Source organism: Hemitrygon akajei, unplaced genomic scaffold, assembly GCF_048418815.1.
Source record: "Hemitrygon akajei unplaced genomic scaffold, sHemAka1.3 Scf000106, whole genome shotgun sequence".
Classification (NCBI taxonomy): domain Eukaryota; kingdom Metazoa; phylum Chordata; class Chondrichthyes; order Myliobatiformes; family Dasyatidae; genus Hemitrygon; species Hemitrygon akajei.
Window position 1 is genome coordinate 1,032,459 of NW_027331992.1, and position 26,493 is coordinate 1,058,951.

At 44.0% G+C, this 26,493-nt stretch overlaps 1 protein-coding gene across 6 annotated transcripts in view; it reads right to left on the minus strand.

Annotated features, from left to right (window-relative positions):
* LOC140723262 (uncharacterized) overlaps positions 1-26,180 on the minus strand; it is an 85,503-nt gene extending 59,323 nt beyond the window's left edge. For 5 of the 6 annotated variants that reach the window (XM_073037874.1, XM_073037871.1, XM_073037872.1 and 2 more), the window contains exons 1-8: positions 26,121-26,180; positions 25,712-25,757; positions 24,990-25,107; positions 20,448-20,569; positions 19,581-19,729; positions 14,563-14,598; positions 7,659-7,709; positions 573-623 (exon numbers count right to left, since the gene is read on the minus strand). In XM_073037874.1, the coding sequence (XP_072893975.1) occupies positions 573-623; positions 7,659-7,709; positions 14,563-14,598; positions 19,581-19,729; positions 20,448-20,569; positions 24,990-25,107; positions 25,712-25,757; positions 26,121-26,179 (632 nt within the window). In that variant the 5' untranslated portion in view covers position 26,180. The remainder of the gene's footprint in view (positions 1-572; positions 624-7,658; positions 7,710-14,562; positions 14,599-19,580; positions 19,730-20,447; positions 20,570-24,989; positions 25,108-25,711; positions 25,758-26,120) is intronic. The other variant, XM_073037870.1, reaches the window with a different exon arrangement.
* Positions 26,181-26,493: the final 313 nt, after the last annotated feature.

The window sequence follows — 26,493 nt, forward strand, 5'->3', positions numbered from 1 at the left end:
CTGGAGAAGTTTGAATGAGACTCAGGGAAATGATGGATAAGCGCAACAGGTACTTTGAATCTATCTTCACTGTGGAAGACGCCAGTAATCTGCGCAACATCTCAAGGGAAATGTGCGGACACCCATCGGCAGAGAGGGATTCAATGGGAAAGCGGAAAATTCAAGCGCGCGCGTCCCGGCAATGCACTTGTGTGTGTTAGGCTTTAGAGTGCGCCAGTCCAAGATCCTCAAGCGTAGGCGGTGGAAAGTTATCGGCAACTTTATCACTTGATCTTATTTCTCCATTCCTCGTCGGTTAGCGAGAAGTGGTACAGCGGCGGTGTTTTTGCAATGCCGGAGGTCTAGACCTCGTCCACCCTCTCGGATAAACAAATCTGCACCAGGTGCACCGTGCTGCAGCTTATGAGGGAACTTATTAAGGATCACAACCTGCCGCACGAAGCTGGTTAACGAGCTAGGAAAGCATAGCGTTACCGAAGCGTTTCCGACCCGTCCGTCAGATGGAGCAGCCACCCGATACGGCAACACTTTAATCGCCCCGTGCACAGACCTAGTCTTCGAGTTCTACTTACGAGGGCTTTTTACAACGTCGCTGAGATGAAGATGTTCTGCATCTGCGTTTCCTGTGGGGAAAAATAGAAAAATCTTTCTCAGTAACACGTAATCACCTCCCGGCTTCTTAAACCACCCTTTGGTCCATTTCCCAGTCCTGTCAGAGCGTACCACATTTCTCATTCGCTGTCAAGACATTCGAGCAGGTTAGTTTGAAAAGGGATCTGTTTGAAGAATCTGAAATAAACAGAGGTTTAAAGGACCTGCCAGCAAAGCGGGATGCTCAGCGATGCAGAACTGTGACGGTCAGCGAGCAGCGAGGGGAGCCGAGATCTGGGCCAAAGCTCGGGTGAGTTATAAAACAGGGCAAAAGGCTGAGCACCTGAAATGAGTTGAAGATCTGGCTGTGGATAACTACGTGAGACCTCATGAGCGCACTTTGTACAATTAAGACGGACAATCCTGGGATCCTAGAAGAACAGATTTTTAGATAGGGAAACAAGAAGCAATAGTCAGGAAGGAACAATTATAATTTGAACAACCAAAAGCAATAGGCTAGAATGAACAATTATTAATTGAACATGTTGCTGGAGGGGTTTGAATAGGATTCAGGGACATGGTGTATGAGCGCAATTAGTATTTACATTGACCATCGCTGAGGAAGACACCAGTAATTTGGCCAACATTCAAGTGCGATGAGGTGTGCGGCAACAAATCTACAGAGAGGGATTTGTCAGATAAGGCGGAAAATTCAATTGCATGTTTACAGGCAATGACTTTGAGTATGCCAGGCTTTAGGGTGCGCCAGTCTAAGATCCTCCGGCTTAGGCGAGGGAAAAGTGTCTGGCTATGTTATCACTGAGTTCTTATTTCTCCATTCCCTGTCTGCTGGCGAGAACTGTTCCAGGGTCAATGTTCTGTAACCGGTTTCCGATGCGGGATGTCTAGACTTCCCCCTCTTCAATAGACAAATCTGCAATTACTGCACCGAGCTGCATCTTCTGAAAGAAAGTATGAAATAACTCAAAAAGCGGTTGATGATCTTCCACGCATTCGGGACAATGAAGAGGTGACAGATAGGAGCAATAGGGAGCTAGTTTGCAGTAGACCGTAGCTGCGTGATTGTCAAGTAAAGCAAAGGAAATGCACAGCAAGCACAGAGTACACCTGGGGCAATTCCGCCACAATTATGAGTACAACTTTAGAAGCTATTGTGAAGGACGGCCAACCACGGGGAGACACAGACACCTGCCTGTTGCCAGGATTAGGAGTGTCTCAGATCGGGTCCGAGAGATCACCAAGAACAAGTGTGAGCAGCCATGGCTTGCAGTATATATGTACCAATGGTGTCGATAGAAGAGCTGTGGAAGCCCTGCAGAGTGTCTTTACGATCTCGATAAAAGCGGACAAACTGGACCTCTAGGTCAGTAATCTGTGGACTGCTGTACCACGTGGACAATCCACACCAGAGGTGCGTGAAAGGAGCTCGTTCATAAGCAGGACTATCTGGAGTTTGAATGTAGAGTTTTGCGGCAGATTTTCTGAATTCATGGAACAACCAATCAACAAGTGACTATGAGTGAACAGAGATATCTTTCAGTTAGGAACGCGCAGAAGATTAAAAAAAGAAAAGAGTTTCGAGCGAGTTTTCTCTGAGTTGGCCATTCGACATCGGGGTGCACAAAAAGAGTTGTATTTTCATTAGGCGGCGATCCTGATTTTGAAGGAGAGTTTTTGTTTTATTTTGTTTGTTTCTATTTTTTTTATTTTTGAATTGAGGAGCGACCATTCAGAAAGTGAAATTCATTTAAAAGGGACCAACAAGACCTGTTTTGTGAGAGGGTTCGGCTCATCAGGTTTGGGCGAGATCAGGCTTTGGTGAGGCAAATCGTCCTGTAAGTTGCACTCTCTCTGTACTTATTTGTCCATTCCTCATTTATTCTGGCATAGTGTTGAGGTGAGAATCGCTGCAGAAGTAGTTTTCTGTACATGGGTGTGAAGTGGGAAGTCTGGCAGACGTCCAGCATCGCAAATTAACACATCTGCACTAGGGGCACAAAGATACAGTTCCCGAGAGAGGTTATCAAGGAACAAGATCTACAGATCGACGACCTTCGTCTCATACAGGATAATGAAGACATGATCGATCGAAACTACCGGTTTGGAGCTCTAAAGAAGTCAAACGCTCCTGATATTTTAACTCCGTTATTCCCGAAATTACTCTCGTGTACTTCCACTTAATTCTCTCTAATGACAACACATCCTTTCTGAGAAAAAAGAACCAAAAACTGTTGAAAAATTTGCAAGTGCGGCTTACAAGCAACTTAAACAGTGACATCATTTTGTCTTTGCTTTTATATTATCTACCTGTTAAAATAAATGACACCACTGCATTTGTTTACCTTACCCCAAACTCGACCTGTAAATTAAACTTTTGGGAAACTTGCACGAGATCTTATAAGTCTCTCTGTATGATTGTTCCCTCCCCGCATTTAGAGAAGAGTCCACATTATTGATCCTTTAACCAAAATTCGTTATCATACATTTCCCAACACTGTTTCCCATCTGCCATATTTTTGGCAGATTCGTCCAGTTTGACTATGTCCTGCGGAACTGGCAGATTCGTCCAGTTTGTCTATGTCCTGAGGAACTCTAAACTTCCTCAGAACTACCCACCCCTCCATCCATCTTTACCAGAAAGTTATCAGTTCTTGTATCTAAGTCATGGACAGACAATGTGTAAAGCAGCCGTCCCAATACTGACCCTTGAGTAACACCACCAGTCATGGGTAGGCAATCAGAAAAGGCCTGTTTTAATCCTATCCTCTGCGTCCAGCCTTTCCTGTAACGCTATAGCATTTTATCTTGTTAAGCAGCCTTATTTGTGGCATCTTCTCCAAAGCCTTCTGAAAATCCAAGTAAATGAATTCCACCACCTCTCCTTTGTTCATGCTGCTGGTTACTTCCTTGAAGAAATCTACAGATTTTTCAGGCAAAACTTCCTTTCACAGAAACCATGCTGAATTTGAGTTATGTAATAATTAGTTTCCAAATATCTGGAAACATTCCTGATAATTGATCCAACAATTTCACAACCACTGACGCCAGACTAACTTGCCATATTATTCCTTCTTTTGCCATCCTCCATTCTTGAATAGTGGAGTGACATTTGCACTCTTCCAATCCTCGGCTACCCCGCCTAAATCAAATGATTCTAGAGAGATCATAAACTTTGCATCCGTTACCTCTTCAGGAACATTTCTTGGGCCTCCGGCAAGTAGTACATGAAATTGTAATGGGAGATACGGAGATGGCGGAGGGACTGAAAGAGCATTTCGCATTAGTCTTCACTGAGGAAGACATCAGCAATATACCGGACATTCAACGGTGTCAGGAAAGAGAAATATGCGCAGTCACAATTGCGACAGAGAAACTACTCAGGAAGCTGAATAGTCTAAGGGCAGATAAATCTCCTGGACCAGATAGAATGGATTCTCGTGTTCTGAAGGAAGTAGCAGTGGAGATTGGGGAGGCATTGGCGATGATCTTTCAAAAGCCGATAGATTTTGGTCTGGTTCCGGAGGACTGGAAGATTGCAAATGCCACTTCGCTATTTAAGAAGGGGGCAAGGAAGGTAAAAGTAAATTATAGACCTGTTAGCTTGACATGTGTTTGGAAAGTTGTTGGAATCGATTGTCAATGATGAGGTTACGGAGTACCTGGAGGCATATGACCTGATAGGCGGAACTCAGCATGGTTTCCTTAAAGGAAAATCCTGCCAGACAAACCTAGTGCAATTTTTTGAAGAAATTACAATTAGGCTAGACAAGGGAGATGCAGTGGATGTTGTGTATTTGGATTTTCAGAATCCTTTGACAAGGTGCTGCACATGAGGCTGCTAAACAAGATAAGAGCACATGGAATTACGGGAAAGTTACATTCGTGGATAGAGCATTGCCTAATTGGCAGGAAACAGAGAGTGGGAATAAAGGGATCCCATTCTAGTTGGCTGCCGTTACCAGTTGTGTTCCATAGGGTTCCGTGTTAGGGCCGCTTCTTTTTACGTTGTATATCAACGATTTGGATAATGGAATAGATGGCTTTGTGGCTACGTTTGCTGATGATACAATGATAGGTGAAGGGGCCGTTAGTGCTGAGGAAACAGAGTGTCTGCAGAGAGACTTGGATAGATTGGGGGAATGGGCATAGAGTGGCAAATGAATTACAATGTCGGAAAATGTACGGTCATGCACTTTGGTAGAAGAAATAAACGGGCAGAGTATTATTTAAATGGGGAGAGAATTCAAAGTTCTCTTGGGAGTCCTCGTGCAGGATACCCTTAAGGTTAACCTCTTTTGAGTCGATGGGGGAGAAGGCGAATGCAATGCTGGCATTCATTTGTAGAGGATTAGAATATAGGAGCAGGGATGTGATGAAGAGACTTTATAAGGCACTGGTCCGACCTCACTTGCAATACTGTGTGCAGTTTTCGGCTTCTTATTTAAGAAAGGATGTACTGACATCGGAGAGGGTTCAAAGAAGATTCACTAGAATTATTCCGGGAACGAGAAGGTTAACATGTGAGGAACGTTTGACCGTTCTTGGACTGTACTCCTTGGAGTTTAGAAGAATGAGGGGGAACCTCATCGAAACATTTCGAATGTTGAAAGCCATGGAAAGAGTGGATGTGGCAAAGTTGTTTCCCATGGTGGGGAGTCTAGTACGAGAGGACATGACTTGAGGATTGCAGGACGCCCATTCAGAACAGAGATGCGAAACAATGTTTTTAGTCAGAGGGTGGAGAATCTATGGAATTTGTTGCCACGGGCAGCAGTGGAGGCCAAGTTATAAGGCAGAGATTGATAGGTATCTAAGTAGTCTTGTCATCAAAGGTGATGTTGAGATGGCGGGGGAATGGGACTAAAGGGGAGATTGAATCAGCTCATGATAAAACGGCGGAGCAGACTCGATGGGCCGCATGGCCGTCTTCTGCTCCCTTGTCTTATGGTCTTATGGTAGTAGAACTGGCCAACGTGACTTATACACCTTAAGTCTTTGAAGTTTCCCTTTCGCCTATTCCTTTCTGATAGCAACGGCACTCATATCTGCTTCCTGATATTCACGGATCTCTGGTGCAACGCTAATGTCTTTAACAGTGAAGGCAGATGCAGTGTACCTGTTGTTGACTGGCGATTTATTGCCCCCATTACCACTCCAACATTTTTCAATGTTTCAATATCAACTCTCAATTCCTTTTTTCTCTTTATATAACAAAAAATACTTTTAGTATCCTGGACTTATCGTTTTCGCTAGTTTGTTCTCATATGTCATCTTTTCCATTCTTATTCCTTTTTGGATGCCTTTTTTTCCGAATTGAAAAGGTTCCTACTCACTTCTGCTGAAACAAAAGCCATTTCTATTGTTTTTATGCAGTCCTTATCTTCCATTAGCTGCCACGGTTGACTACCCTGTTCACTTGTGAAACTCTTCTGCTGTGTTACATATGTATCCTGTTCCTTCTGAGTTATTCCTAGAATCTTCAGTCATCTCTTGTCTGCCATCACCCTCTTCGATATTCTCCACCAATCCAACTGGGCAAGCACATCACTCAAGCCCTTATAAATCCCTTTATTCCACTGTAATACTATGAGATGTGAATTATACTTCTTCCTATCAAAGTGCAGTATGAATTGAATCAGATTATGATCACCGTCTCCTAACAGTTCATGTACGTCAACCTTCCTGAATTATTACAAAAAATCCAGTCTAAAATCGTTTCCACGAGTGGACTTGAGAACAATCTGCTCTAAAAAGACATCTTATAGCGATTCAACAAATTCTTGACTTGCAATCCGTTGGCAAACTAATTTTCCCAATAGCCTTGTAGATTGAAGTTCCCGTTAAGATTGTGTCATTTTCCTTCTTATATGCCTCTTTCTGAAGATGTTATCCCATCTGTTGCCAACATAGCCACTTTACTGTATATTCCTTCCTATCTGTCTTGTTGATACAAAGTGTATCGTTAGATATTATACTCAAAACGTTGGCTTTCTTTCTGCCACTAATCAGTGATGCCCACGATGTCATAGCGACCAAACTCTAATTGCACCACGAGTTCGTCTATATTATTCTGAATGCCCCGCGCATTTAAATACGGCACCTTCAGTCCTATATTCTCCGCATTTTGAACTTTGACTGTGTGTTGGAATTTAACTCTTTGTTCTGTTTGTATTTGTACCCAGTCATGGATTTTTCCATCATTAAACACATGTACATGTTACACATAGCATCTAAATGTAAAACAGATTGCTCATATTCAGCTGTATCATACTGTTCACATTCCTCAGTCATATTAGTTTAAACCACTGCAAACAACTCTCGTAAATCTGAGAGTCAATTGCTATTCACTACTTAGATTTTCAGAAAGACTTTAACAAGGTGCTGCACGTGTTTCTTTTTAAATTTGTAATGCTTTCTGTTAGCGACAGAGCCACCCCACAGCATATGCCTTCCTATCTGTCCTTTTGATAAAGTATATCCGAAGATGCTAAGCTCTCAACTATGACCTTCTTTCAGACACTACTCAGTGATGCCCACGACTTCATAGCGAGAAATCTCTGGTTGCACCACAAGTTCGTCCATGTAATTCTGAATGTTGCGCGGATCTAAATGCGAAAGCTTCAGTCCTACATTCTTTGGCTCAGTTTTGTCTCAGTGGTAGAATTTAATTATTTATTTTGTCTGCATTTGTCACCAATCTTGACTTGCCTTCTCTTACATGCATGTGACACGCATCCACTACTTGTAAATCTGCCGACTCATCATCATTTGCATCATACTCGATCCCTTATCTCTGCCATAATATTTTAAACACGCCCAACAGCTATAGGAAATCTGAAGGCAAAGAAAAGTCAGTTGTTGTTTTCTTAGATTGCCAGAAACTTTTTAACAAGGTGCCACATATGAGGCTGCTTAACGAACTAAATTGCATGGCATTACCAGAGAGCTCTCGACCCGATCGTCAGTTTGAGCACCCACACGATACACCAGCACTCTTGGTTCATCTATCGCCTCGTGCACAGTCACAGCCTTCCATTTCCACTCACCTGCCACGGCGAGAAGCTCTTGGAGGTGCAGTTATCGCGGGTCTGTCGGGCCTGTGGGCAAAGTAGAAAGAATTATATCTTCGTAATCTAGAACCTATCTGCTTCCCGTCTCGTTAAATCATCCAGTGAACTACTTCCCGCTCCTGTCATTCCATCCCGCTTTACTGACTCACTGTCAAAACTTTTGAGCAGGTTCGTGCGAAAGAGTGTGAGTTTGCAGAATGTGAAGAAAACAAAGCATCAGTGGGTCTGCTTGCAAAGCGGGATGCTCAGCGACGCAGAACTGCAACGGGCAGGGTGCAGAGAGACGAGGTCAAAGCTGGGCCCGAACTCGGGTAGTTATTAAACAGGTTAAAAGGCTGAGCACATGAACTGGGTTGGAGAGATAGCTGTGGAGATGACGTGAAATCTCAGCAGCATGCTTTGTGCGATTAAGTCGGGCAAATAACGGACCCTGAAGCAACAGCTTTGACGATACGGAAATAACGAGCGATAAGCGAGAAGACACAATGACACATTGTACTGAAGAGGTGTGAATGCGATTCAGCAAAATGATGGATGGAATAGCGTAATAGGTATTTTGCATCTGTCTTCACTGTGGAAGCCACCAGTAATTTGACCAACATCTCAAGGCTAATGTGTTCTGTGGCGACCAGTCAACAGAGAGCGACTCAACAGAAATGGCGGAAAATTCACGTTCCCTTTTCGCGGAAATCCCTTTCAGAGTGCTAGGCTTTACAGTGCGCCTGTCTAAGATAGTGAGGCTTAAGCGAGATAAAAACATCTGACAAATTTATCAGTGTGTTCTACTTTCTCCATCCCGCGTCTGTTAGTTGGAGCTGCAGGCTGAGGAATGTCTCAGATCGGGCTTTTGGGACCCCAATGGCGAGGGTGAGCATGCATACTTCCTGGTGTACGTTGAACCCAACGATACAGATAGTCAAGGTGAGGGAGTTCTGCAGGGAAATTTTAGAGAGTCCTGTAGAATTCCGACAAATATGAGTCCACGGTAATAATCTCTGGAGTGCTTTATCACGTGGACAATCCACCCCAGGGATGTGTGAAAGTATTTAGTTTACCCTAAAGTTTCCTGGCAGTTCTTTTCAGATTCAATGAACGAACAGTCAACAAATGACAGCGAGTAAACCGAAATATATATTCAGTCAGGTAGACGCATCAGATTAAAGAAAAACAGAGTTTCGAGCCAGTTTTCGCCTAGACGAACAATCAACGCCAAGGCTGCATCAAAAGAGCTAGGTTTGGAATCAGGGTGGCGATCAAGTTATAAGGGCAGTCATTCTTTAACTGTTTTTTTTATTTAAGAGGCGATCAGTTCGCAACTGGGTTTCATTAACGGAAGGTGCCGGTATATACAGTCAGTCTGGCTTTCGGGAGATCAAGTTAGTTGAGGTAAACTGTCCTGTAACTCACTCCCTCTCTGTACTTAGAGCAGATTGTTTGAATAAGTATCGTTCCTGATGCAGTGTTGGAATGTGGGAAGTCAGGCTGACGTTCAACATCCCGAATAAACACATCTGCACCAGGAGCAGCAAGTTCCAGCTCCGGAGAAGACGAAGGCCACCGAGTTGCAGCGAGTTCGTCTCATGTGGAGGAATGATTACCTGATCGATAGCAACGACCGGTTTGGAGATCAAACCGTGTCAACGTCTTTCCATTCAGCAGAACAGTTGTTGGTTGACGGAAGGGAGTGTGGAGAGGAAGTGTAGCTCGTGGGGGATTGGTGTAAATTGAGCAGCCGAAGCCTGAACGTGGAGAAGACAAAAAACATACTTGCGGACTTCAGGAAGGTGCAGTGAAACCCTAAATATTATATACGTACGTGCACATGTATATATTCTCATTTTGGTGAGGAAAAGGAGTAAGTGAGCGAATAAAGAAGAAGAACTGAGTAATATAAAATCCACATTATAATAAGTATTTCTCGAGATAGGTATATCACCGTCTACTTTTGCTTCCGTTTAGCTTTTCAACATTTTTAAAGTTAGCCAAATCTTATGACTCTTCTGGAGGGGGTGAGTACTGTCTTTGGAAAACTCCCAGACTCTTCCTGATATATTTCTTTCGGCCTCCTCCCGTCTCCTGCCTTCTCGATTCTCGCACTATTTCCCAAGCGGAGCGGGATAATTCATCTGACAGGCTTTCCCTCGGTTTGATCACACTATCGGGCAACCCTCTGGCGTTCATGTCTGTAATTGCCTCTTCCACTGTCTCATCTTGATAAAACACTCTAAGTTTAGCAGGGTACGGAGTTTTGAATCTAATCCTTTCTTGCTTTAGCATTCGCTTTACTTCAGATTATTCTTTACGTTTCTGCAGGACCGCGGGGGGGAGGGGTGTTATCTTGGTCGAAATATATTAATTTATCGTCTAAAAAACCCTCTTCCGACCTCAAGCCGTTCGTAGAATCTCCGCCTTGGTACTACATGGAAGGAATTTAATTATGATTGAACGTGGCTTATCTCTGTAGCGCGGGCAGGCTTCGGGGCAAGCACACGATGCTCTCTCTCAGTGTCCAGCTCCACAGTCGAGGGAAGCTCCAGCGCGTCCTGCAGCAACTTTCCGGCAAACTCCGTTAAAGACAAACCCTCAGATCCTTCGGGAACGTTGTATATTCAGATACTTTCCCGCCGTGATATTCCCTCCAGGTCAAGCAGTTTACTTTCTTGTTGATTTAACATCTTTATCGTCTTACTGAGTATCCGTTCAACGTTTTGAACGCGATCTTACACCTTCTCAATTCGAGTCTCTGCCCCCGCTATTTTTTGATTGACGATGCCGAGCTCTGACTTAATATCATGTAGCTGCTGTTTTATATCTTTCTGGAACTCCCTTATCTCTTTCAAAATTTCGATCATATTCGCCGCTTAGCCTGAACGAGCCAAAGCGTCCGCCTTGCTAGTACGGGATTGGTAGGAGAGCTGCTCGCTGCACTCCTCTCGGCCGCAGGCTCCGCAGTGTCGCTTTTTCATTTCCATTCTTTTTCCCTATTCTTGCCCCTCTTATCAGTTCAAATACTTTGAAAAATTCCACACTTGATGGGTTAACGGGGCTTAATACGCGTTTTCCCGGAGGAGATACTGCCTTAAGCTGCCATTCTCAACGATGATGTCACCGGAACCCCCACTACTCTATTTTTTAAAATAGAAAATCCTCCTTACCTCTACTGTAAAGAATCGTACATGAATTTGCAAGAAATGTCTTCCAGTTCTGGATTCCCCACGCAGGAAATACCCTCTCCACGTCCACCTGATCGAGTCCTTTCAACATTAGGCCGGTTTCAATAAGATCCCCATGCATTATTTTAAATTCCTGAGCTAACTGAACAAAGTTGCCAAAACCTCTACGTACGTTAGTGTTTTGACTCCCAGAATTTTTCTTATGAACTTCCACTTTACCAAAACTATCGAAAGTGCTCAGTATGCGGCCTGACTAGTGTTTTACTAAGACTCAGCATTATCTTCTTAATTTTACCGTCTGTTCTTTTTGAGATTAATGGTATTATGATTGCATTTGTTTTCCCTACCGCAGACTGTATCTGTAAATTAATAGTTTAGGAGAATTGCTCAAGCACTTCTATCTGCCTCTGACGAGGGCATGATTCAATCTACTCCCCATTTAGATAACAGTCCGGTTTATTGTTCCTTTAACCAGAATGCATTTTTATAAAATACCCAACTGTATTCCATCTGCCATTTTTCTGCACATACCTCTAATTTTGAAGGCCTGCTGCAATCACTTAGTTTCCTCAGCACTGCGTACCTATCTACCTATCGTCGTATTATCCGCAAAAAGTGCTGCAGGCCATTAGTTCCGTTATCCAAGTCGGGGACATTCATCGTGAACAGTAACAGTTCCAATACTGACGCGTGAGGAAAGCCACTAGTGACCGGAAGCCGATCAGAAACCCGCTGCTTTCAATCCTACTCGCTGCGTTCTGCCTGACAGCCATTCCGCAATCCATGCTTGTGCCTCTGAAGCTATAGGGCTTTATCTTACTAAGCAGCCTCATTTCTGATACCGAATTTAACACCTCTTAAAATCTAAGTAAATAACATCCGCTACCTCTCCTTTATTTGCTGTACGTGTTGAGTCTTCGAAGAAAAATAACAGAATTTTCAGACAAGATTTCCCTTCATAGAAGCCACGCTTATTTCGAATTATTTCGTTATTAATCTCCAAATACCTTGAAACATCCTTCATAATAGACCCAACACTTTCCCAACAACTGACGCCAGGCGAACGCCCTATAAGTTTCCTTATTTTGCCTTTCTACCTGCTAAAAGAGTGGGGTGACATTTACAATTTTCCAGTCCCCCGGTATCATGCCAGAAAGAAGTGTTTAGGCAGATAGATCATGACCATTGCGACCTCTGTCAGGACACTGGCATATAGTCCATCTAGCCAAGGTGACTTGTTCAGTTAAGTTCGTCAGCTTTGTGATAGAAACGGCGTCATGCCTGCTTCCTGACAGTCAGTGACTTGTGCACACTGCTGGTGTCTTGCACGTTGAAGGCAGATGCAAAGTGTCAATACTTCATCTGCGATTTCATCGTCCACAATTACTAACTCGCCACCATCATTTTTGCTCTCAACTCCATTTTATTTTTTGTCTAATTTTTTTTTAAAGTGTCCTTGCTTTATCTTATTGACTAGCATGCTCTCATATTTTCCCTTATTATAGCTTTTTTTTTCAGTTGCCCTTTATTTTTAGAACATATATGCCTCCTAAGAGTCCCTATCCATTATTCCAGCACAATACCGATACATGAGTGTTATGCTTCCCCCTCTCACATTGCAGTATGAATTCAGTCATATTATGATCACTGCCTCCTATGGGTTCCTTTACGTTAAGCTCCAAAATAAGATCTGGGTTATTACAGAGCATCCAGTTGAAGATAGATTTCCCCGAGTAGGGTCAAGCACAAGCTGCTCTAAATTCCTCCCGAGCGGTCAGACACAACATGACTTTCTCAATCGTTTTGCATACTGAATTTTCCATTATAATTCTGCCATTTTCCTTCTGGCATGCCTTTTCCAGCTCCAACTGGAATCTAAACCACACATCGTGTCTACCATTTCGATGTCATATATGATTTCTACAATATGTTTTACCCTTGCAATTTCCCAATTCCACCAATTCCACTAAGTCATCTCTTCCTAACGATAGAATACCATTACCAAGAGAGCCACCCACCGGATATGCCATCTTGCCTGTCTTTTAATTAAATAAAAGGTATATCCTTAGATGTTAAGCACCCAACTTTCTTTAAACTACTACTCAGCGATTACTTTAGATTAGATTAGATTCAACTTTATAGTCATTGTGCCAAGTACAGATACATAGCCAATGGAATGCAATTAGCTTCGAGCCAAAAGTACAAAATAATAGTGTTACTAAAAAAAACACAACTGTGAATAAAAAGTGCTACAGCACTCAAATATAAAAGTACTGAGATAGGACAATATGGATGCAAAACTGTTTTGCGCTGTGATGTGAGGTTCAGCAGTGTCACAGCCTCAGGGAAGAAGCTCTACCTGAGCCTGCTGAATGGGGAGTGGAGGCTCCTGTAGCACCTATCGGATGGGAGGAAAGAAAAAAGTCCATGATTAGGGTGAGATGCATTTTTGGTAAATATTTATGCCCTGACCAGGGAGCGTTGATGGTAGATGTTCTGAATGTTGGGCAATTTGGTGCAGTTAATCAGGTGGGCTGTTTTAACCACACGCTGGAGTGTTTTGCAGTCCGATACGAGACAACTTCCATGTCACCCTAAGATGCAATTGGTGGGGTCAATAGTACAGCGATAAAAGTTAGTCCGTATCCTGGGACAGAGGTGAACTTTTTGTTGCTCCTCAGGAAATAAAGGAGCTATTGCGCCTTTTTGATCAGGATGGAGGAGTTCAGGGACCAGGTAAGATCATCGGAAATGTGGACACCAAGGAATTTGAAGCTTCATACACGCTCCACTACAGCTCCGTTAATGCAGATGGGTACATGAGTGTGGCTCCTAGCATGCCTTAAGACCACAAGGATCTCCTTGGTCTTCTCTGTGTTAAGGGCCAGGTTGCTGTCGGCACAGCACGTAGCCAGGTGTTGGACCTCGTCCCTGTTGGTCATCTCGTCATCCCCTGTGATCAGGACAACCACCGTGGTGACGTCTGAGAAGTTGATTATGGAATCATAGCAACGTACAGGAACGCAGGCATAGGTGAATAGGGCGTACAGAAGATGGCCAGCACACCGCCTAAAGGAACGCAAGTATTCAGGATGAGAATGGAGGAGGAGAGGTAGTCTAACTTAGCAGATTGGGGACTGTTAGTCAGAAAGTCCAAGGTCCAAAAGCAGAGGGAGGAGCTGATACCAAGCTGACGATATTTGGCGATCAGCTTGGAGGGGATCACAGTATTGAATGCCGAACTAAAGTCAATGAACAGCATTCTGACGTAAGAGTTGGGCGTGCCCATGACGTCATAACAACACGAGTTCGTCCACCTTATTCAGAATGCTGCTTGCATTTAAATACAACTTCTTTAGTATTGTATTCTCAGCCACTTTGAATTTTGCAGTAGAATTTACCTCTATGCTCTGTCTGTATTTGTTCTCAATCATTGATCTATGATCCCTCACAGGCATTTTTCACACACATCATCTACCTGTGAAAACGCTGGCTCATCCTCAGCTAAAGGAAAGTAAAGTCAATTTTTTCTGTGTCCTTAGATTTTCAGAAAGGCGCCGCACATGAGGCAGTTTAACGAGCTACGGTCACATGGTGTTAACTGAACGCATCCGACCTGTTCGTCAGATTGAGCACCCAACGCGTATATCGACACTTTGGTTAACTTATCACCCTGCGCACAGACACAGTTTTCGACTCTCACTTACCCCTTTCCAGGTGCACGCACACTGCGTCTGACTTTCCTGTGGGGAAAAGTATAAATAATTATAGCATCGTTATTTGTAACACATCTGCTACCCGGCCCATTATTCTATCCTTTGAACCATTTCCCGATCCTGACACAGCGTCCCTCAGTTCTGACTCGTTGTCAGAACGTTAAATCGGTTCAGCTTGAAAAGGGATGAGTTTGAAGAATAGGAAGGTAACAAAGAAGTAGAGGACCTGCCAGCAAAGCGGGTTGCTGAGCGACGCAGAACTGCGATGGGCCGGGTCAGAGAGGGGAGTTCAGAGCCGGACCAGATCTCGGGTGAGCGATGAAACATGGAAAAAGGCTGAGCACATGGACTGGATTAAAGACCGAGCAGTGAACGATCACCTGAGATCTCAGCAATGCACTTTGTGCGATTAAGACGGGCAAGAAATGGACATTGGAAGAAAAGTTTTAAGATACGGTGACAATAAGAGATTGCCTTCCTCTGCCACTTGAGAACATCTTCCTCTGTGGAACATGACTATCCTGCTCCTTGTACATTATTCCAAAGTACTTCAGCTATCTCTGCTCTACCGTCATCACCACCCGTATGCCCCTCCGATCCACCTGAGCAAGCTCGTGCATCATGCCTCCGTAACTCGCTTTATTCCTTTGCGATACTGATACATGTGAGTTATGCTTCTCCCTTTCAAATGTCAGTCCGAATTCAATCATGTTCTGATCACAGCCTCCTGAGGATTCCAATACGTTAAGCTGTCGAATAAGATGTTCGTTAAAACACAACATCCAATCTGAGATAGCCTTCGCCTAATTGCCTAGAGAACAAGCTGCCCTAAGAAGCCCTCTCATAGGCTCTTACCAATAGAGCCACACCACCGCCTATGCCTTCCTGTTTGTCATTCTGATGCAAAGAGTATCTTTCGATGCTGATCTCTGAACTACGGCCTTCTGCTAGCCATGCCTCAGCGGCGCCCCATCTCATACCGACTAATTTCTAATTGCGTCATGAGTTGCTCTACATTGTTCAAAATACTATGCCCGTTCAATCACATGTATCACGTCTAGTCCGGCATTATTTGCCGTTTTGAATTATCCCTGTGAGCTACAATTTAGCTGCTTACTCTGTCTCCATCTGTACGCAACCATTGGCATGTATTTTCTTATATTCATGTTACACTCATCATTTACTTCAAAACCTGCTGACTCGTCCTCAGTTCTATAATAAATGTTCCCATTTTCCTGCTATGTCAGCTTCAAACACTCGCAAAAGTTCCAGCAAATCCTCCGACAATCGCTCCGGACCCTTCTGAGCCGCGTGGACAGAATTTTGGGAGAGGTACTCCACTTTTGCTTTCCCATTATAGCACCCCCTCACCCAAGAATTCTCAAATTGAGAATAATTTTGTTTATTAACATGAGTACTCATTTATGATGTTTCTTGGAGTTCACATTAGCGATGACCTCACCTGGTGACTTAATAACACCTGAACATGGAAGCACAGCTGCAACTTCAATCCGAAATAGACTGGGGCAAGCCAAGCTCCCAAACTCATCTGAACTGCAAATTAGAGGAGTACGACTGCGAACATCTTGCCAATTGTATCTCCATCTGGCATAGGAGCAGAGGAGAATCGGCCCTGGAGTCACTACAACTGACAGTGAGAACGGTTGAGAGGTTCATACGGAAATCCCTAACATTCATTTGGGGAACTTATCAGCAGTGAAGCATACGCAGGGTGCTTGGTATTACTGAGGATCCCACCCATCCATTCAGCATCTTGGGATCCGAGCCCACAGGATACTCAAAGCTGTTGCTCAGGTTGACTCTGTGGTAAACAAGGCACACCTTCGTAACCGGTGGGATTGAGTTCAAGAGCCAAAAGTTAATGTTGCAGCTCTAACTTAAGACTTAAGCCAGGACTTAAGAACTTTTTTTAAAGCTATTATTAATGCTTTTTGAGTTAGTGATTTAGATGCATATCATATTATTACTGAGTTAAGTATTGAATGTAATGAGTTTTTTTGCTACAACAAGTGTATGGGACATTGGAAAAAACGTTGAATTTCCCCATGGGGATGAATAAAGTATCTATCTATCTATCTATCTATCTAAAGGACCCTGGTCAGACCCCACTTGGAATACTGTGCTCAGTTCTGATCGCCTCACTACAGGAAGGAAGTGAAATCCATAGAAAGGGTGCAGAGGTGATTTACAAGGATGTTGCCTGGATTGGAGAGCATGTCTTATGAGAATAGATTGAGTGAACTCGGCCCTTTATCTTTGAAGCGACGGAGGATGCGATGTGACCTGATAGAGGAGTAAAAGATGATGAGTTGCATTGATCATGTGCATTCTCGGAGGATTTTTTTTTTCGAGGGCAGAAATGGCTAACACGAGAGGGCACAGCTTTAAGGTGCTTGGAAGTATGTTTCAAAAGATGCCGGGATTACGTTTTTTATGCAGAGAGTGGTGAGTGCGTGGAATGGGCTGCTGACGGTGGTAGTGGAGGCGAAAACGTTAGAGTATTTTATGAGACTCCTGGATCGGTACAAGGAGCTTAAAAAAATAGACGGCCTGGGGTAGCCTAGATATTTCTAAGATATGGACATGTTCGGCAGAGCACTGGGGGTCGAAGGGCTGGTGTCGTGCTGTAAATTTTCAATGTTTCTAAGGGCAATGATTAACAGCCAGAAGTCTTGCTGCATTTCGTCTACCAATGACATAGGTAAACGAAGTGATGAGGTCATAAATAGGGGTTTTAGGGAATTAGGTAGAAAACAGGTAAAGAGGACTTCAAGGTTAATAATCGCCGGATTGCTCCCTATTCCACGTACCAATGAAGGTATGAACAGAATGAATTTACAGGTCGATGCCTGACTGACTATCTGGTACAGGGGGCAATGGAAAAAGTTATGGATCATTGGGATATCTTCCGGGGAAGTCATGATCTGTACAACAGGGACGGTTACACCCGGAGACCGAAGGAATCCAAAGTGCTTGCGGATACATGTATGATTAAATTAATTCAGCAGGGTGAAGAGAACCGTTTGATAGCGCCAAACTTGTAGTAGTTGGTTTTAAAACAGAGCCAGTGTGTAGTGAGGCGGCCAGCAAAGGAGAGTCTGAAAATAGAATACATTTGCAGTCAACAGGATTAGCAGCAATGTGGAATTGAAAAGGGTGACTACAGGACTGACGGTGTTTTTTTTTAATAGCCAAGGTGTCCTCTGTATGGTCGATGAATTTGAAGCACAGTTCCAGAATGGCGAGTATGTTTTTGCAGGCTTCGCTCAACCATGGCAAAAAGAAGATTGACTGTCGCTGGTAACTGAATGTCCAAAGGATGCATATTGTATCGAAAGTGTAGGCATGAAGGGAAAGGGGATTGTAATGCTCTGCTGGTAGAAAGTGAAATCAAATCATCAGGAAGATATGAGACAGGTAGATCCGGAAACCAAGGTGAAAATATAGATCGGGAGGCTAAATCCTCTGAAGTTAGATAGGAAAGCTAAAAGGTCTAAAGGTAGATCGGGAAGCTGAATAGACTGGAGGTGGATCCGAAGGCTGACATATCTGAAGGTACATAAGCCCGGATCCATGCTTGAAGGTATATTTGCAGGTTAACAATGTCTCCTACATGAGACCGATGACTGGAGGGCAAGAGCTGGAACAAATGGGGATTTATCTGGTTAGCTGGCAGCTTATCGTGTTGTTCCTCAGGAATCAGAGTTGTCATCGGGACTTTTCACGTAATATGTAAATGATTTCGATGACGAAATGGCTGACTTTGTGTCCACCTTTGCAAACGCTACGAAGGTTAGTGAACAGGGTGGGTGGGGGTGGTGGGTTGGTGCTGCCGAAGTTTGAGGAAGTCGGAGAAATTCACAAGTACTAAAACGGATTTGGAAATGAGGCAAGGATTTGTCAGATGGAATACAGTGTCAGGAAATTGATGGCCATGCACTTTTGTAGAATGCATCAAAGCGCAAACAACTTCCTCAACGGTGTGAAAATCCATTAATAAGATGTGCCAATGGATGCTGGTATCTTCGTGCAGGATTCCCCGATGGTTAACATGCAGGGTCTGTTGCCAGCAAGGATGGCAAATGCAGTGTCAGCATTCAATTCGGGAGGATTAAAATGCCAACGCAAAGAGGTAATGCTGAGGATTCATGAATCACTGATCATAATACATTCAGTGTACTGCTAGCAGTGGTGGACTCCTTACACAGCATACTGTGCGATGGCGTTGGCGATGTTCAGGAGGACAATCACAAGAATGCTATCGGAAATGCAAGCGTTATCCTCAGAGGAGCGTTGTATGGGACTGCCCCTGTACTCGCAGGAGGTTAGAACAATGAGCAGGAATCTGCTGAACTGCCGACATAGAGTGGACCAGAGTGCAAACTTAAGAATAGAGGGACTTCCCATTTGTATCGAGATGACGAAGCATCTCTTCAGCCAGAGGATGGTGAATCCAAGGAATTCACTGCTATACATGGACGTGGACTCCATGTTCTTGTGGACATTTAAAGTGAATGTTGATACGATCTCGATTAGCAAAGTTATCAAAGTTTATAGGTAGAAGACAGTGGAATGGGGTTGAGGGAGATAATGAATCAGAAATTATTAACTGTCGACAGACCCGATGGGCCACTCGGCCCAAAACCGCCTTCATCATCTCGTTTTATGAACAGTATTTCAGAGTCATTTCGTCTAACTTAGTTGCTGGCAAAATCTTTCTGAGGATGACATTTAGAATTATTTTGAAGTATCGAATAAAAAGGATTGAAGTCAGCACGCTTTTATTTTCAGAAGTCTGCCAAGAAAAATTGAGAAACACAAGGATAGAATACCATTCTCCATGACCATAACAAATCCACAAGGATTCGCCATCAGAGTCGTAGGCTGCGACCAGAATGCAGGTACTCTCCCTCCTGGCAAACGCCGAGGAGAGACATTTCTATGCCCCGGTAGGCAGACTCGACTACACGCCTCGGTGTGTTACCTACCCTGTGCAGAAAGACACGAAGAAGAAGGAGTTGTTGAATTTGGCATTCTGCTCAGTGAGCGTGCGATTGAAGTCATTTGCCTGGGTCATGGCATTCCAAAGAATCCTCCTGGAGAGCACGTCCATTGTCGGGAAACGAGTTATAAACGTCTGCAAAGTAGAAACACCGTAGAAATTGAAACAGGAACAATATGATACACGACCATTTATCGGTCCTGTCCGACTATTCACTCAGGTGTAAGGTCATATCTGAGATGACCTCCCGGTTTTGCTTACATTCACCCTACTCTCCTGATGGGCGACACGTTCCCTTGCATTCCCTTCTTGATCCCGAGACTTCCGAAATGAAATATGCTTTCACCTTTATCCCGCACATCCGCCAGTGCCTCCAACTTCCTGATTTGCCACATCCACTGACCTTAGTGCGGCCTCAGATTTTGATTCAGATACATTTATTTATCAACGACTGACTCGCCTTTGTCAATCCTGTCTGTTGCGTCCTCAACGGATCCCAACTAATTTGCAGGGTGTAATTTCCCCTTGAGGAAACTGTGCTGAATTCGACGTACTTTATTGTTTGCAATTAAGTAGACCAAAACCCTCTCCCTTAATAAGGAACATCAAAAGCATCACGAGGAGCAGTGTTTCCCACGTCCTGAAAAACATCGACATACTCTGGTCCTAAACATTCCACATATTGGCCACAGCCTGCATTCCTACCTCCTGAGCATGTCTTTGGCTCAATAGCTGAAAGGCAGACAAAAATGTAACCATCACCCCATTGAGCAGGCCTCCCCATCTAGTTCCCGACCTCAGCCTGCGGGTCAGACAAAATATAACGACCGCTCAGGTTCCAGCTGGTACTCACTTGTGGGCTTGTTGGAGTTGGAGGGTTTTCCCAAAGTTCTTCGGGAACCAAAATATACATTGTAATCTCTCCATCTCCGGTGAATGAAATGAGAAATTGTCCATTGCTTTGGATCCACAATCCTAGGGGTGATGAAGAAAGTTGAAAAGATTTATACTTCTCACTGGAAACAGAAACAGGAGTTTCAATAGAAAGCGAAGGAGGAACTCCATCCTACCATGTTCTGATGACATTATGACCTACTTGAAGATCAACCACTCCCACATACACCACCGCATTATATACCATTCAGGTGCTTTTTCCAATAATTTCATTAAAAAATTCCCATTGTTTCTGCGACGACGCCAGACACTGAAGACCAACACACCACAGACATTCTTACCAAACCTGCTGAGTTCTACAGAAGTTTCGATGAACCTATAGCCACATTCAAATGATGTGCACTTACACTCATTGTGCTTTTGTAATCTTGCAAACTTTTACACTTCTGTGCTTGACTTTTCCTCACTCAACTCTTAAATTTCTGTTTTTTATCATTTACATGTCATTATGTTTATCCACACTTTTTCACTTTATCCATGCTTATTCAAACTAACGATACCATTCTCCTACAATTTAGTTTAAACCCATGTCCACAGCCCTAGGTATGTGATCCCCTAGGATTCAGGGCCGATCACGTTTCAGGTACAGCTCCCTCCTTCCCAAGAACTGTTGCCGAATTCCCATGAATTCAACCCTACTACTCCCACACTGAAAATTGAGCTACGCATTTAACTCTCTACTGTTCTTGACCGTCTGCCAATTTGCATAAGTATTTAAAAAGTTATTAAGCAGGAAAGACAAAGGAGAATCTCGCCTATATAACGACTATATATCCTGACTCTGCTTTCTCTGAGTTAACCAATCCTCTATCCATCCTAATATATCACACTCAACTATCTGCATCCCTCTCACATGTATAATTTTTATGATGCACCTTATCAAACGCCTTCTGCAACGCTTGGAAAATAACGCCCATCTGTTCTCCTCTATCGACAGGGCTCGATATAAGTTTACTGAAGGGAAAGTTGCACTATCGTCGAAAAGTACAGAACGGTACTGACCCTCCGGCGCACGATGTTGTGCCGACATTTTACCGACACTGAGATCAATTTAACCCTTTCATCCTACACAACCCCACGTTTAATTTATCATCCGTGTGCAAGATTACCTCTCTGCTCCTAAACTCAATCCTACGATTGATGAATGCCAATGCACCGTATGCTTTATTAACCAGAGTTAATCTACGTAGCAGCTTTGAATGTCCTATGGGTTGAACTCAATCTGCCACTTTTCAGCCAAGTTTTGCATCCTATCAGTGTCCCGCTATAACCTCTGACAACCCTCCACACTATCCCACACCATTAACGTCTGTGTCATCAGCAAGTTGTCTAAGCTATCCATCCCCTTCCTCTTCCAACTCATTTTATAAAAAGAACGAAGAGTAGGGGTCGCAGAACAGAGCCCTGAGGCACACCACTAGTCACCGATCTCTATGTAGAATATGACCCGTCTACAACCACACTTTGCTTTCTATGGGCAAGCCAGTTCTGGATACACAAGGCAATGTCCCCTTGTATCCCATGCCTCCTTATTTTCACAATAAGCTTTGCATGGGGTATCTTGTCAAATGCCTTGCTGAAATCCGTATACACTACATCTACTGCTCTAACTTCATCAATGTGTTTTGTCAGGAAGGTCATTTTTCTTTTTACTTTATCCACATTTCTCGAATCACTTCTCTACAAATTAATAATTTGCTGTCCACAGCCCTAGTTATGTGATTCACTCCGGTCCAGGTTCAGCCCCTCCCACTGCTATGGCTACTTCCATTCCCAATTGTTGTGATAATTTCCCATGATTTCAAACCACTTCTCCCACTCTAATCCTTGAGCTACGAATTTAATCATCTATTATTCTTGACACTATGTTAATTTGCATAAATAATTAAAAAGATAATAACCTGGATAGAAAAAAGTGAATCTGATGATCCTGTGTACCTGGATTTTCGGAAGCTCTTTATTAAGTTGCCACTCACAAGGCTGGTTTTCAAGCTTCGATCCCGTAGTATTACAGCAATGATTCTAGCATGGATAAAACAGTGACTGCTTGCTAAGACGAAATGAAAGGGAATAAAGGGAGCCATTTCTTGTTGGCTGCCGATACCTGGTGGTGTTCCAGGTAGAACTATGTTATGATCGTTTCTTTTTGCGTTATACTCCAATGAATTATATTATTGAATTTATGGCTCATTTCCCTTTTGATCCCTATTAATTTTGAGTTAAAGTGACGCATCGCACCTTATGCGGGTTTACCTCCCAGGGACATTCACGGACATGTGGTTACTGGCACTAAGCATGGAAAGAGGGAGAAAAGTCTGTGGATCAGGATTCAATAGTCGGACGGACAGTAAAGAGATCGCTGGACGTGAACGAGACACCCGAATGGATCGTTGCCTCTCGGGTACAAGGGTAAGAGAAGTATGGGATCGCTTATATATGCCAATGATGTAGAAGGCAAAGCAAAGAGGTGCTGAAGAAAGTATTTAGAGAGCTGGGCAAAATGCTGGGACGCAGGATAGCAATTTCTGTATTGCAAACTGTCCCACGCGCCAATGCGGATCGATGAAAGATGATTTGGCAGATATCTGTATGGCTGGGAAGCTGGTGCAGGGGCTTCAGGTTCTTGGATCACTGAATTTTTCTCTGGGTGAAGAATGACTTTGGGAGAAAATAAATGAGTACAGTTGCTATTGCAAGAAGCAACTCAGAAAGCTGAACGACCGGAGGACTGATGCAGTTTGGGAGAATGAGTAAACAAGTGGCAGATGGAATGTTGCATAGGGAAGTGCGTGTGCATGCACTTTAGAAGAAAGAATAATTCCGAAGTATATTTTCAAAGAAACGGTGCAATTTCAAAATTCAGAGGGGGAGAACGTCTCCAATAGGTAGTGTCCTAGAGCATTCATTTCGACGGGACGAGAAAACAGTGTTCCAGGCAGGAGAAGACATTGGTCAGGCCTCACCTGGGGCACTGTGAGCAGTTCGGAGCCCCTTATCTCAGGAATGGTGTGCTGGTATTGGAGTCGGTACAGGAGAGCTTCACAATAATGATTCAGGGAATGAAGGGCTTAACAAATGACCAAAATCTGATTGATCTACGCCTGTACTCGTTGGAGTTCAGACGAATAAGTGGGTATCTCATTGAACGATATCGAATATTGAAAGGACATGATAGAGTGGACGAGACGATGATGTTTCCCGTACTAGGAGTCCGAGTAATTGAGTATATTGAAAGCGGAGTTTGTAGATTTTTGAATAGTCAGTGTGGTAAAAGCAGGAGAATGGGTTAGGGATGTATAATACATCATCTCTCTCATCGGGACAGTTTGAATGTCTAGTAAAGGATAAAGAACTCTCCGTGCTCCTGTCGGTAGCCTGTGTCCCAGTATGGGACAGTGGGCTCAAGAAGAAGAAAGACACTTGGACTTTTACCCATCTTAGAAAGGACTAACACAAGGAAGCAGAACTGGAGTGAGATTGGAGGAACACATACTTTGGATGCAGAGTTACATACAGAGGGTGGTGAGTACGTGGAAAGCGCTTCCTATGGTGCAGAAGAAGGTGTCGGATATTTTAGGAACATTGAACAAACTCCGGGATGGGCACAGGGACGACAGCTTAAACCAGGGGTGTCAAACTCATTTTAGGTCACGGGCCGGATTGAGCAAAATGCAGCTTCATGCGGGCCGGATCAGTCGGACGCGTGCGAACGCAGCTTTCGTTGCCTCCGTTTTTTCAGCCTGCTCTCATGTGTCTCAGTCTCTGCTATAACTACAAAGTGTTTCACTTTACAAATTCCGTTTCTTATAAAGAAGACTGCCGAGCAAAACTGCCGAATAAACACTAAAAACGCTGAAAACCTGGTACCTGAATAAACTCAGCATTAGCCATATCATAGGCCATAGGCGCTTCGATTACTGGGGCCAGCTTTAATAGTAATCAGATATTATCTCGCGGGCCAAAGATAATTCCACCGCGGGTCGGATTTAGCCCGCGGGCCTTGAGTTTGACATATATGGCTTAAACGAAGGGCTGTGTAGGAGGAAAGGATTAAATTGATCTCAGTGTCGTTAACATTTCGGCACAACATCGTGCGCCGGAGGGTCTGTATCTTTCTGTGTTTTTCAGGTTGCTGATAGTGTAATTTTCTCTTCATTAAACTGACAGCTACTCTCGGCTGTGTTTTAGATCCAGTCTAATTATCTGATTCCCATATGCTTTCCACATTCACAAACCCTACCTTGGAATGTGATGCTACTACTAAACCTGAATTCACCAGGGTTTGTGGATCAGCTCTTCGCGAGGGGAAGACGCATGCAGAGACACAGACTGAGTGGCTCTGAAATGATGAAGTCGCAGAACGGGCAGCTCCCCTACAATAGGGCCGTGACACTCGCCGCTTCCTTCTTGATATCCCACCCCACCCCCGCTCCGCACATACCTGCAGAGTTTTCCCCTCTTGTGTAGCTGATTAGGGGTTGCATGAAAGTGTCAACCTTGGGGCTGATGCTGACATCCACGTGTGTTCCAACCCAGACCGATTCTTTGTAACGACGGAGCTGTTGATAGACGATGGTGTTGTTATTCTGCTGAGTTGGAAGAGGGGGACGGTGGTGTGAGGCTCAGAGCCGGGCGGAGAGGGTGGAACAAGGTTAATTCGTTATTAATGTCGAAGTGAATTAAGTCCCACTCACTAAGCAACGTGTATATCCTCCTATTCTCATGTTATCCAGAGAACATTCTACTATAGCTCCTCTGTACCCCTTTCCAAAGACTGGACAAACTACCTATACTTTTTACTTTGCTCTTCAAACCTTCCCTCCCAGGCTAATGTTGGAGGTAATTGCCTGTAGTCCTTCAGTTGCTGCTGAAACCCCAGTATGAGGGGTAAGGTGTATTTGTGTTCAGACCCAGTGGCAAAGGATCGATGCTATTCACCCTAGTTCCTGATGCTGCGTGACGAGAAGGAAGCTGCTCATGGCTGTTCCTGGAAAATGTGATTTGTGCCAGGCACTGACTGGTAATTGGAGGCAAAAATGAAGACGCTGAGTTGTGATGCACGACTGGAAACGGGTTATGGGATAGATGAACTGATGCGACTGAAGGAGAGAGGGTGGCTCTGTCTGTAGGAGGGGGGAGCAGTGATATTCGTGATCTCATTACCTGATAATCCGCAGTGGTACACAGGACATCAGACCCCAGACAATGACTGAAAGCAGAAACACATTGAGAGAAATAAACAGCTCAGTTCCAACACCTGAATCAGACATCCCTCACACTTCAGAGTACCGTGGATCATCAGAAGTGAGCCAGCGCAGGCCATGGACTCGGTGAACAAAAAAATAAAACACAAGTGCAACAGGGATAAAGTGGGGTGAACCTGGTACATGGGGGGCAGGTTGTTTGCAAGGAGGTTGATTTGATGACCGATGCCGTGCTGGAGAGCAAAGCAGGGCAAGGATAAGATGCGGGTCTAGGTACAGCTGCGATCGGAAGTGGAGCTGGGCAGGTTATTGGGACAGAGTGACGGATGTAGGGTTGCGGATCAAATGGAACTTCGCTCAGTCCTTACCTTTCACTCAAGTCAGCCCCAATGACAAGCGAGGCAATCAGCAAGTAGACAGGCAGCATCTTCACCCTGCAGGAAACAGGATCAGTCACTATTTAGCACTTGCCAGTGGCTTAGGACCATTTACAGAGTTGTGCAGCCGTCAGCCCTTCTTCCAGCAACACAACTGGTTGAAGATGAACACTCCACAATTCTGCTGCAACTCTCACTCCCCATCTTAAATCTATAGTGTGTTCTATTGAAAAATCTGATACATCGGAATCGATTCCCTCTGTCTGCGTTATCCATTCTCTCCATCAGGTAGAATACCTTATACAATCTCCTCCGTACTAAGAAAATAAATCCAAACTGTTCAGTTAGGAAAGCGAAGGAAGAA